Genomic DNA, 13,222 nt, shown 5'->3' with positions numbered 1-13,222 from the left:
CCCCCCACCTCAGGGATCTGGGTGATGCTTTCTCTCTCTTAATCTCTGCTTCTGTTGTGGTGAAGACACGCACCAGAACACCCCCCAACATGTGTCGCATTGTGTCTTTGGTGATGCCCCCAGCTGCTCAAACTTCTGGCCTCTCTGCAGGGGGTGGGGAGAGGATGACCACCTTCCAGAGGGAGGGAGGATAAAACAGTGTCCCAGGTGCATATAGGCTTCAGCCTTACTTGTGGGGGTCCATCCACAGACTCCTGGTGGCATCATCATTAAGCACTTGACTGGGAAGTGACAGGTTGGCAGTTTGAATCCACCCAGCAGCTCTCTGGGACGATGACCTGGTGAAATTCTCCCCTAAAGATGAACCCAAGCGCTCAGCCACCAAGCCCATGCTGACTCCAATGACCGGGTGGGACAGAGGAATTGTCCTGTGCCGTGTACGCTGTCATCCTTCCAGACGCAGCCAGCCTCACCTCTCTCACGGGGCAGCTGGGGCGCTGGAACTGCCAAGCTCTTGGAGAGCAGCCAAGTGCCCTAACCACAGCACCACCAGGGCTCCTCTGTAATTGACGACTGCCCAGCAGAACCGATGGGGCAGCTCTGCCCTATGACACGGGTTACCATGAGCTGGAACCCACCCCTGACACCCAGAAACAACAGGCGTGGTGGGCCGACCATGTGCCCCAGAGGATGGTCCCAGCTCGGGACAGCAGGCCCAGTACAGAGGTATCTCTGTGCTCAGAGCAGTCAGAGTGCAGAGCTACCGTGGCCACCTGTCCACATGGAGTGGATCAGGAATCACTCCGGTCACCACGACACCATCAGCAGCCCCAGCGGCTGGACCAGGGCTGTGTTGGATCAGACAGCTGCGATTTCATATCTGCTATCAAGAACCCAGACCTGCTGCTTGTCCCTGGACCTGGCTCACTCAGCTGTCACTGTGTCCTGATTTCCAGGGGGCCAGAGACTGCAGTCCAGGCTGGAACCCCCAAACTAAGCACAAGTGTCCAATCTGGGACTTCCACAGTGCCTTCTGCTTCAAGAACTTGGAGGATGTGACTGGCCATCTGATGGGCCATCAGGGGGTCCTAGATTCCTGCCTGTCCCCTCACCTTCCATACGGAATTCTGCCACACAGGCACCAAACAGAAATGGACAGACGGACAGCTCTGTCTATTGTAATGTTGTTGGTGGCCATGTCATCGGTCAGACCGACTCGCAGGGACCTGTGTCCCAGACCAAAACCCCACCCACTCCATCCTCTGTGCTGTGTCTGACGTGGCACGGGGTAATGGCAGTCCGCGAGCCCGTGCCTCCTGCCCACCGCTCCACAGAATCTGAAATCAGGGTCTGTGAGGAGCTGGGGAGCTGGTGCTGACCCAGGAGCAGGACGAGGCGTCTGTCTGGCCTGGCCAAGTCTCTCCTAAGACCTGGCGGGTCTCCCTGTCCTCCTGAAGAGCCCCTAAGGTTCCACTCACAGGCCATGTGCAGATGTGATGGGGAAGGAGATGCTTAGTCATATCAAGCACTCACATTTTAGTATAAAAGCTTCCCACCGCTCTTCTACTGCCTCCAGGGCCCCACGGCCAGGTGCAGGACCTGGGTCTGCTGGGCAGGAATGCGGGAGACCAGAGCGATGGCGCTGAAGCCAAGAGCAGGTGGAGGTGGGGGCTGGGGCTTGGGACTTGTCCTATCACGGCCCCCGTCCATCCCAGCCTCCTCTCCACCATCTGAACCTCTCACACCTCCACTAGCTGCCCTGCATTGGACTGCATCTGGGTCATCAGTGCAGGAGGGTGACTGGGCCCTGTCCTTATGGAGCTCTGTTCCCTGGAGAGCCTGCCCCACTGTCCAGTGTGACCAGGACTGCCCAGGTGGGGCTGAGGGAGGGAGGCACACAGCGGCCATGAGCAGGGAGGGCGGGGCGGTCCAGTGCATGGGGAGCAGGGCTGGCGTGTGACTGGGACAGAAGACTGGTGAGTGGGCTGTGAGCACATGCTAGTGGACGCCATGGGCTTCATTATCACACCGGGGTCTGCTCAGGGACACAGGGGCAGGGCTGGAAGGACTCAGTCTCAGGCAGGCAACCAGGCTGCCCCTGGGACAGACCCAAAGGGTCAGCTGTCCAGGCTGACGGTCAGCGTCTCCTCCACAGATCTCGTACTGCTCACATCTTCAAGGAGCCTGGGCCATGCAATGATTAAAGTGCCTGGTCACTGAGCGAAAGGCCAGAGGGCTGAACCCACAATCACACTCGGTGGGGAGCCCAGGCCACTTCTGGGCTCCCTGGGGACGAGGGCGGTGTGCTGTTCTGCAGCGTCTGTGGGTCAGGCCTGACTGGATGGCAGAGGGATTCCCCCAGGGTCACCATTTCTGGGTTTCTGATGAGCTGCATCTCAAAGCCTTAGGTCAGGGGTCAGAGGTCAGGGTCAGATGGAGGGTCATGGGCCACTCCTGGCCAGCCTGTCCTCTACCCTTGTCTGTCCCCTCCTGAAACTTTGTCTGAACAACGTCTGCCATGTCCACGGTCCTCCACCCGCAGGCACCTGGGGACAGTGGGCTGTCCAGTTCTAGATGTGCTTTGGGGTCATGTGGGGACACGGGGACCCCATGGGAGCCGGGCTCTGTGGATTACAGAGGACACAGCCAATCAACTTGGCTGTCACTGAGGCTCAGACGCCCTGTGGCACAAGACCTGGCAAAGCACTGGCTCCGAGGAGGCAGAGAATTCACCTGTGGTTCGGCTCACCTGGGGATGGCCTTCAACTCACACACACCACCTGCCTGTGATCTCCCACATCCCTTCTTCTTATCCCTCCCCCCAGTATTCCGAACCACAGGGTCCTCAGCCACATTGGAGATTGGAACCCCAAAGGGGTGCCCAGTCCTGTGTCTACTGAGAGGTCCCTTGGTCACAGGGAATGTGGCCCCTCTTGGCAGCTGGCCATGTGCCCTGCTCTGCCCCCTGCAGGAGGGCATGGAGAACGGGGCACAGTGTGGTCCAGTGGTTCAGAGGCCTCCTCAGCTGTTCCCATGATGCTCACCCCCTCATTAATGTGGAAAACAGCCGAGCGGTAAATTATAATTGTTGCTGCAAATGTCAGATAACTAGATGGTTGGTAAGCGAGGACAAGGAGTTGCTGGGTGTTGTTGGGGGTCTGACTGGCTCTGCGGACTACAGAACTGCAAAGGGACGGTATCCAACTGTAAGGGTCCTGTCAGGGAGGACCTGTCAGGTGCCACCACAGCCAGGACACCTGGGGCCTCATGTGAGCTTCTCAGATGACCCTAGAGCCCCGAGCCCAGGCCTTCTCCAACGGCATACACTGTTCTCAGAGCCTGGAGTGGGCGCCAGGGTGGTGAATGGAGCCCCTTTGCGGGACTTCCTGGTCACTTTGTCGCCATGCTGATGGACGGGGCTCCCTGCGCTGGTCTGTGGGGACTCAAGGCAGGTCTAGAGCCAGACTCTCCCACCAGCACTGTCTCAGTGACCCCACAGTAGGTGACCTGCTGCTCGCCTGGGGCCCCCTCTCACCTCTCGGTCCAGGCCAGCAGCCACGGTCACGATGTCGCCCGTCTCACTGTTGATGGTGAACATGTTCTGGGAGGGGCTCTGCGGGGTCTGGGTCACGATCCGGTACCGCACCATCCCGTTGGCTGTGGTGTCATCGTCAGCATCGTGAGCTGTGACTGTCATGACGTAGGTGCCTGCAACAGGAGACCAGCTCAGACAGACGTCATCAGCGCACACACACTGCTGTCACACTGTACAGGTGGGCCCCATCACAGCCCAGGGCAGACATCACTAGGATCCCAGATCTGTCATATCCAGGGCAGACACCACCAGAAGATCTCAGATATCTGTCATACCCAGAGCTGACATCACCTATCCATCCCAGATGCCACACACTTGGAAAGACATTACCAAGGGATCATGGTTCTTACACCTACGGCAGACACCGCTCTCCTGCTGAGAGTAAACATACTGTTGTGCCCAAGATCTGGACCTCCTGCTAGCTGTCATGGTGCTGTCAGATGGTAAAGGTTTCTCTGAGGGCAGTTTCTCTGAGCTCATCTCCCAGCTGGAGAAGGTGGAGGTGGAAGCAGGAAGATCTTCTAGAAGGTTCCACAGCATGAAGGCAAGGAAGCCAGGTCTTCCAGCCCTGACCTGTGTACTGTCTGTGAAGCCATGTGGCCTCAGGTACTGGTGGTCAGTGGGCTGCAAGGCCACCTCTCCTGAGTAGTCTGGCCCAGCAGGGTTTAGAGGGAATGGAGACACGCAGTAAGGGTGATGCAAGGCCTTGCATGGTGCTGGGCACCCAGAATGTGGGTAACAACTGCCCAAAGACATGATGGAGACCCGACGGGCGGGGTGGCTGGGCACGTGGTACTGAGAGTCACACAGGTGAAGTCCTGGTGGAGGACGGAACCCCTCTCCTCACTTGCCCTCCCTCGGGGTGCCTTGTCCTCATGCTGAAGTGAAGGGCTGCACAGTGAACATGGTTTATGAAGACAGGAAGAACAGTAAATGGGGGAGGGTGCCAACTGTCCACAGGACACGGCTCTGCAAGCTCGTGTGGAGGGTAGAGTGCCCTCCTGCCTCTGTGGGGTCCTGGGCAGAGAGGCTGTGGCCAGCACAGGGCCAGCAGAGGGGTGAGGGGTGTTGTTCCAGTCATCACAGCCCACCTCGACCACTGACAAGATTCACCCCGTAACAAGTCTATGGGGGTCAATGTAGTCACAGATGAGCAGCTCTCTCCAACCCTGAATTCCAGAACATTCTCGTCACCCTGAACCCCTGACCCAGTAGTACTGCTCCCATCTGCCACCCTGCCCAGGCCACCAGCAGTCTGCCTCTGAGATATCCATAGTGGACCTGCGTGGAGTGAACTTCTGTCTCTAGAACAAGGCTCTGAGCTCTGTCCGCTTGGCAGTGGACGTCAGAACTGGATTCACAGCTGAGGAACGGCCCCTGCTGGGGCTAGTCTGCTGCACTAGTCCATAGCGAGGTGCTCTGCTAACCGGAAAGCAGTGTCTCTCTGCTGGTTCAGATCCAGCAGTGGCTCTGGGGGATGAAGATGGACCCTCTCCTCCCAGTGTCCACAGGAACCGCTGAAGGGTCAGCTAGGAGCGCCGACCCCACACAGCCGCGTGGGGCTCTGGGTGTCAGACAGCTTCGGGGCCAGCAGTCAGAGGAGGCAGCTGGGTGCCCACCCTGTGGAACCAGTGGGGAGGGAGACTGCAAAAAGGATGGGTGGACGAGGGGCTGAGTGGACACGTGTACAGCTGGATGAGCAGGGGCTGCAGAGGAGCCAGGAGAGGCCTCCAGAAGAGGCAATTCATCTGAGATGATGGAGGTGAGGAGGGAGGAGGAGGAGGAGGAGGAGGGCTGCGGCTGACGTGCAAAGGGCCTGGGGCACGGATAAGCTCACTGGCTTCAAGACCAGGCAATTGGACTGAGCTGTAGGTGCGGGGTGTGGAGAGGGATCTGGGGTAGGGTTGTGGGTGACAGGCAGATGGCACAGGACATGGGCTGTGGTGGGGACACGGCCTCATCGTAGGACGCCGCCATGATGATGAGAACTCAAGCTTCTCCTAAGACCACAGGGTAGCTGTCTCTGTATCTCATCAGGTGGGCAACGTGATACCATGTGAGCTTTCAAGACCGAAACGGCAAGTCCCCTGTAAGCAGGCAGTCATGGGGATGGGGTGGGAAGGAGGCTAATGGACGTCTCCAGGTCTCAGATGGTGGAAGAGCCTCAGACAGCGAAGGGGTCTGAAAACTGGGTCACCCACCAGGATAAGGCCCAACCCACCCGTAATTACATGATGCCTCTTAGAGGGACGAGAAGAGAATGCCTGTGCTCTGAGGGACGAATGTCTCCAACCAAACAGCCCCACCTCAGTGGATATATTCTCCAAACGTCATGGGTAAACCCCAACTGAATGAATTTAATTATCAATAGAATTTCCCCAGAGGCACTTGGCATTTAACAGAAATGCAGGAAGTTTTGCTCTCAGCAAAGGGTGCGTTGGGTTGTTTTGAATCAAATCGCCTTGCTGAGGAAAACTAGCTTTCGGGATAAGACAGAGAAGGGAATCCTTCTGACGGCTCTAGACAGCACTCAGGCACCAGACTCAGGGCTCAGACCAGGCAGAAAAGGAAAGCCCAACGCTGGCCATCGAGGGAGGGAGAGCTGGCCCAGGACACGGTATGAGCGGAGACTCCACGTGCTAGTGAAAGGGTGGGAGGGAGGAGGCAGACGGAGAAAGGTTCTGCAGAAAGGTGCTGGATAGACCGTGACTCCAAGGGGCCACCCAGGCCTGCTGGGGAGCCAGGCAGCCAGCTCGCGCCTCAGAGCCGAGGGCAGCGAACTTGGTCTCGCAATTTGTATGTAGGATCGATCACAAGGGCCGGTCTGGGGAGAAGGTCATCACGCTTGAAAAGCAGAGGGTCCATGAAAAAGAGGAAGACCCCCCAACAAGGGGCTTCACACAGCGGCCGGAGCAGCGGGTGGAGGCGCATCTTTGTCCCGTCGCGCGTGGAGGTGCCGTGAGTTGGAATGACAGTGATGACAATTAACAATCACAACCACAACAACAGAGAAAAGAGGAGCTCTGGTGGTACAATCACTAAACGTCTGGCTGCTAACTGAAAGGCCAGGGATTCAAACCCATCAGTGGCTCCTCAGAAGGACCCAGGACCTGCTCCTGAGAGGACTGCAGTCCAGGCCTGTGACCATGTGCGGTGCCAGGCGGGGCTGCCGGGAGCCGGAATCAACTCGGTTCACACAGCTAGAAAGGCCCGGGTAACGCAGGCTTGGCTGACGTGGTAATCTGAGGCTATTCACGCCCTTGCCAAGTCACAGACAGAGTCTCTATGGGGAAAAACAAGGAAAGAGCACTTCACAGGGCAGCTCAACGAGACAAAGCAAAGCACAGTCAGAGGTGCAGTCAGCAACAGAAAAGAACACGCACGGCATTCCTCAAGCTGAGGGAACGGAAGACAAGATCCAAGCCTCAAGGTGCAGTAGTGAAACACTGGACACTCACTGCAAGCACCCCGAGAGACAGCAGCTCGTGCGCCAGGAGGGGCCGGCCGAGGCACTGCCACCGCCAGACGGAGCATGCGATCAGCAACCCGCGGACTGAGGGCGGAAAACAAGTTTCCGGGAATTGACAGAGTATCCGCTGAGGCGCTTCAACAAACGGCTGCAGCCCTGGATGTGCTGCCTCTTCTGCGCCAAGAAGCGGACAAGACCTGGCCAGCTGACTGACCGAGCAATGGGCACAGGAAGGTGATCCAACAGAAGGCAGGGAAGAGAAAACGGTATCATAATATCACATACAAGGGAAGTTTTGGCGTCCTAGTGGCCAGAAGCTGCGGGGCATCCCTGGGACGGAGAACTGCCTCTCCAGTGGCGAGTGTTAGGGAAGCAGACGGCCTCGTCCCTCCCTGTGGAGGCTCGAACCTTGTCCTCTCAGTCAGCAGCACTCTGCTTAACTGCAGAGCCACCAGGGCTCCCTGTGCTGTGACAGGCATCACTCAGCAGTGTCACCTGAGGTCCTCCTGCCCACTGAGGCTGCACCCTCGGGCCAGGGCCTGACAGAAGGCTGTAGTCAGGGCAAAGCCTCTGGTCATGGAGACTCACGGGGAGAGGCCACAGCACTCGGGAGGGTCCCCTAGAGGAGCTCGTGCGACAGACGAGACACTGAGCCTGCAGTGAAGACAAGGTCTGGGCACGCTGGGGCCCTGTTCGCCTCTGCAGGAATGAACGTGTGATTTCTGTGACATTCTGTGGCTGCGTGGCCACTGCCACATGTACTCAGCTCTGTGGTCACAGACAGCAGATGTCCCAGCGGTGCGCCCGGGACCCTCCCTGATCTGGTCTGTCTGACGGTGACTGATGGCTCCAGAGATCAGTGGCAGAGTGTTCGCCTGCCATGTGGGAGCCCTGGGTTCGAGTCTCAGCCCATGCAGCTTGTGGGCAGCCGCCCTTGCCTGTCCATGGAGGCTCACCTGGTGCTGTGATGCTGAGGTGTCCAGCGGAGCCCTCAGTTTAGACAGACCAGGAAGAAGGGCCTGCGTCTGACCAGCACTGAGGACCCCAAGCGTGACTGCTCCCAAGAGTCCCCAGAGGAGGGCCGGGACCAGCTGCTTCAGCCTCACATCATGGGGTCTCCAGAGGTCAGGGTGACTCCATGACAACTTTAGAAACTTTTGATGCATTATCTGTTGAGCTGTGGACCAAAAGGCCAGAGGTTCAAACCCACCCGTCACCCCACAGGAGAAGAATGGGCGGTCTGCTCCACTAAGACTCACACCTTGGAGACTCCGTGGGGCTCACGTGGGCAGAACGGACTGGAGGGCGACAGTGTGGAAAGGCATGGTCCACCAGCCAGCAGGGCTGTGAGGGTGGAGAGCTGTGCCCTCGGCCTCTGCTTCGCTCTGGAGACCTCCTTTTCCTAGCACAAAGCCCTGGGGTCTCTTTGGAAAAGCCCAGACCTCTGCTCGTTTTGTCTCTCACTTGGCAGAGTGGAGCCAACTCCCCCGGCCCCACCCCAGGCAGTGCTGCCGGCTGACGTGTGGCACCGTGTCCTGTGGTGAAGGGGAGCGGCCGGGGGCAGGGGCCTCCTCCCGGGTCTGCTCACGACACCGCCACACACTTTAAAGGATTAATTTCACAAACCTTAAATTGCAGTTTAATTTGTAAACTAATTCAGCCCCATAATTGGCTTTCTGCTCAAATCACAGAGACTAAAGATTTAAATTCTTAATATTCGGATGACTTTGGAGTATCTGGTACCATCTGTGAGCTGGGCCATAGCACTAATCTCAGGGTGGTAGGGGGTTTTGGGGACCGTTATCAGCACAGAAATAAAAGAAAGAAATCAGCAGGCCCGCTAATAGGATCCTCTTTCTGTGCAGAAGCCGAGCCGGGCCGAGGACGCTCCTCTGGCTTCGTCCCAGTGGAGTGCTCTGCTGCGTCGTGTGTGCAAGAGCATTCATCTCCGAACTCACGGTGATGGCGGCAAGGTGTCAACGTTGGTGCCCGCCCTCCTCACACACACAGGGCTCTGAACGGAGAGGTGTGTCCTCCTGACGGGGAGGGGTCACAGCACTCGGGAGGGTCCCCTAGAGGAGCTCGTGCGACAGACACTGAGGAGGACCTCTGGGGACGTGCACTGAGCATGCACTGAAGACAAGGTCTGGGCACGCTGGTGTCCCGTCCGCCTCTGCAGGAATGAACGCGTGATTTCTGTGACATTCTGTGGCTGCGTGGTCACTGCCACGTGTACTCAGCTCTGTGGTCACAGACAGCAGATGTCCCAGCTGTGCGCCAGGGACCCTCCCTGGGGGTTCTGTAATAGCTGGAAAGTCTTTCCACCGGGAGGGGCAACAGGAAGTGGGATCTTGGGAGGCAGTGGACGCTTGTCCAGGCAGCTCTAGGCTGCCCCTGGGGACTCACCCCCACTTCTCATCAGGGTGGTGCCCCTCCCAGATGCTCACAGGAGGGTGCCCAGAGCTTTCACGTCTATAAATGTTTGTGGAAACTGACTGACCCTCGTTTCTCCTGAGAAGTGGCCGGTGGGCTTGGACCGTTGGGCTTGTGGTTAGCCTCGCCCACCTGCCAACCAGTCCTCTGACCAGCCCACAAGGAAGCACCTCCAGCCTCGAGGATGAGTCATCCCAGCCCTGTGTCCCCAACACTGCACATGGAAGCCGTGACAAAGAGGGCTCCCTAAAGCCCGGGGCTCCTGGACTGGGGAAGGACCCAGAGCGAGCGGGACGGCTCAGGGTCACAGGCTCTGCGCACCCACTAGTGTCAGTGCAGAGGTCAACACTGAAACACCTCCGTTCCCATTAGGACAGACGCGTCCTTAGCCCAACACCTGGGGACCGTGGCTAATTCCTGGAGCCCCCCTCATCCCACAAAGGCTCCAGGTGAGCCTGCTGACTCGCAGGGCCCAAAGCAGGAAGTCTGGAGACCATTTCACTTCCCCCCGCCTCTTCCTGAGGGTCCTGCAGCGACGTGAGAGGTCAGCAATGCCTCCCATTCACCACAGGCCATGCGGAAAGCGCCCATCTCTGCTGCCCCCGGTGGGGTGGTGGTGGTGAGGGGCTATGGATAAAGTCGGGGTCCAGGGTGTCGGAAATTTAGTCAGTGTTTAGTGCATGTTGAGTCCTTAGGAGTGATGGGGGGCAGGGACATGGATTTGGGGTAACCAGTCCATAATCAATGCCAGCCCTCGGTCACTTCCAGGCCCTTCCAGCTGCATGCCTAAGGCTCCTCCCTCGGGGTGCCCGTCCATGTCCTTCCAGGCCTGGTGGGGGGACTATTTGCTTCTCTCTCGTCCTTTTGAGCAAGACTGCTCGCAGGGAAGGCCTGAGCTGCCAATTAGTTTCTCCATGAGATGTGGGCTCTGGCCAGCCTGCCTGGAACACAGGGTCCCCAGTGCCTCCACACCAGCCAGCCCTGGACAGACACCTGTCCACACATGTCACAGATGTGGGGACACAGTGGGACCACTCACCACAGACAAGCAGGTAAACACTCCTTCGGGTGCATGCTATGGTCACTGCACCCGCCCGAGGGTCACTGCAGGGTACCACCACGCCGGCCCCGATACTCCCAGCAACTCTGTTATACATAACGGATCGCAACCTTCCCGGTCCTGCCCGTCTGTACAGTTTCTGCCAGAGCCCGTGGTGGTGGCTGCAGCACCAGTCCACCTCGGTGAGGGGGTTCCTCTCCTTCACAGACCCTCAACTCTAATGAACGTGATGGAGTTTTCCAAGGGCTGGCCCTCCTGACAACATGCCTGCCCTGGAGGTCACTTTCCTGTCCTTGTGCTGAGGAACAGGCTGGCCGGGGGTGCCTGTCCCTCTAACTGTCCATGGCATGCTCAACACGAGGGTTTCACGGATAAGCCAAGAGGACCCCCCGGCTCTGGGAGAGTCACACCTCTGCTCTAACAGGCCCGTAGTTCTGACAGGGGTGTCCTCTGGCCACCTGTCCATTCTACCTGGCTGTGCACATGGATGTGTCCCCAGTGTCCGTCCGCTCTGCTTCTCCAGGAACATTTGGGGACAGGCACATGCAAAATTTTTGGCAGAAATAATGACACATCAATCTCCCTAAGGTGACAGTGGGCTAGCCTATGCCTTGAAGTTCTGAGATGAAAGATCTGGTGTGAAAAACAATGTATACAAACTTTGCAAGTAAAAGAAAAAGCAATTCACCTTGTTGAAATAGTGGCCCCAGAGATGGCACCGTGACAGCCTTCCCCATCAGCGCACAGCGTGGGGACTGCTGAGCCCCTGGGCACTGGGGACCCTTTTTTGGGCCTGTGGAGCTTGGCTCTGGGCCCAATGTGGGCTGCTGGCCTTGCTAGGTGGCCATCAGATGAACCTGGCCCTTAAGCAATGGGTGAGCTCCAGCGAGCAGGGACAAGGCTATTGGCTAAGAGACAGAAGGCTAAGATCAGAAGGTTGGTGGACGTCAGGCCACTTCTCAGCACAAATGAGACCCGTGTGTTGTGGACAGGGTACAATCTACACGCTGCAGGACCCATCGTGCTCGACTACACAGTGCTTAGCTGAACTCCAAGTCAGGGGCTGAGCGCTGAGCTCTGGGGGAGAAAGAAGGGGCCATATTTCCCATAAAGATCACAGGATTAGAAATCTGTGGCTTCTGCCCCATCCCACAGGGCCTCATCGAGCTGGGGTCCATGAGCCTGTGTGCGCTTGATTCTTTAAGGACCTCACTATGCTGCTTCCCTGAAGGTCAGTGGTCTGAACCTCCCCAGCAGCCCATGGAAGAAAGGCCTGCGCTCCCCACAAGGGCCAGGATTTGCTGGTGACCAGCTGCCAGCCGCAGCTATGGTCATGCACACCCCTTGCTCTGGTCTGAGGCCCCAGTGGTCACCTGACTTGGAGCCCTCGTTCAGGGAGCACCCCCTGTTCCCCGAGGCCCCAGTGGTCATGTGGCTTGGAGCCCTCATCCAGGGAGCACCCCCATTCCCCGAGGCCCCAGCGGTCACCTGGCTTGGAGCCCTTGTCCAGGGAGCACCCCCTGTTCCCTGAGGCCCCAGTGGTCACATGGTTTGGAGCTCTCGTCCACAGAGCACCCCCATTCCCCAAGGCCCCAGCGGTCACCTGGCTAGGAGCCCTCGTCCAGGGAGAACCCCCCGTTCCCCGAGGCCCCAGTGGTCATGTGGCTTGGAGCCCTCATCCAGGGAGCACCCCCTGTTCTCCGAGGCTGCAGCGGTCATCTGGCTTGGAGCCCTCGTCCAGGGAGCACCCCCATTCCCCGAGGCCCCAGCAGTCACCTGGCTTGGAGCCCTCGTCCACGGAGCACCCCCTGTTCCCCGAGGCCCCAGCGGTCACCTGGCTTGGAGCCCTCGTCCACGGAGCCATTGTAGAGCTGGTTGAGGAACTCGGGGCGGTTGTCATTCATGTCGATGACGTAGATGTACAGGTCGATGGGGTTCTCCACCTTGTTCCCGTTCATGTCCACGGCGTGTGCGCGGAGCTGGAGGGGGACAGTCCATCAGCCCTAGGGTCCACCCAAAGCCCCAACACTGGATAGCAGTCACTCGCCCATGAGTGGAACATGGAGGGTCACCTCTAGACAGCAGTGCAAAGCCCCATGTCAGGGATGTGGTCAGCCTCAGGGACAGTGGGGACAAGGTGCCCCATCATGGGCACATGGGAGGTGACTGTCCCAAGAGTGGGTGGGGCTGGAAGCTGCCCTGACCCTGCTCTGCAGGAAGGACCCCGATGGATGGCAGGCTTGTCCAGGGGTCACAGAGGCTCCTGGGAAGCAGCATGTGAACACTGGGGCATCGTGCACCCCAAAGTCACTTCCACCTGCCACATCCTGAAACCCCACAGCCGCCACTGAGTGAGGGCCAGCCAGAGTGGGAGAAAACGAGAATAGAACTAAAAAGAAATCCCCAAAAGGCGCGACTTACTGGTGGAATCCAGACTGTGCTCATTCCCACCCTCCAAGCCTGGAACTGAGTCCACCCAGTTCATCCAACCGGACAGACAGACAGACAGTGTAGATCACACATCAGACGGACTCACAGTATAGACCACACACCAGACAGACCCATAGTGTAGACTACTCACCAGTCGGACCCACAGTATAGATGACACACCTGACAGACCCATGGTGTAGAAAACAGATCAGATGGACCCACAGTGTAGACCACA

At 58.3% G+C, this 13,222-nt stretch overlaps 1 protein-coding gene across 1 annotated transcript in view; it reads right to left on the bottom strand.

Annotated features, from left to right (window-relative positions):
* The window catches only part of CDH4 (cadherin 4, type 1, R-cadherin (retinal)), a 104,556-nt gene that overhangs the window by 24,174 nt on the left and 67,160 nt on the right, over positions 1–13,222 (bottom strand). The window contains exons 5-6 of the mRNA XM_006896931.1: positions 12,392–12,536; positions 3,536–3,708 (exon numbers count right to left, since the gene is read on the bottom strand). Coding sequence (XP_006896993.1) covers positions 3,536–3,708; positions 12,392–12,536 — 318 coding nt within the window. The remainder of the gene's footprint in view (positions 1–3,535; positions 3,709–12,391; positions 12,537–13,222) is intronic.

This window comes from Elephantulus edwardii, unplaced genomic scaffold (assembly GCF_000299155.1).
Source record: "Elephantulus edwardii isolate Elephantulus edwardi_28Jun2011 unplaced genomic scaffold, EleEdw1.0 scaffold00193, whole genome shotgun sequence".
NCBI lineage: Eukaryota > Metazoa > Chordata > Mammalia > Macroscelidea > Macroscelididae > Elephantulus > Elephantulus edwardii.
The sequence above is the reverse complement of the archived record's forward strand: the minus strand, read 5'-3'. Positions and strand labels throughout refer to the sequence as shown.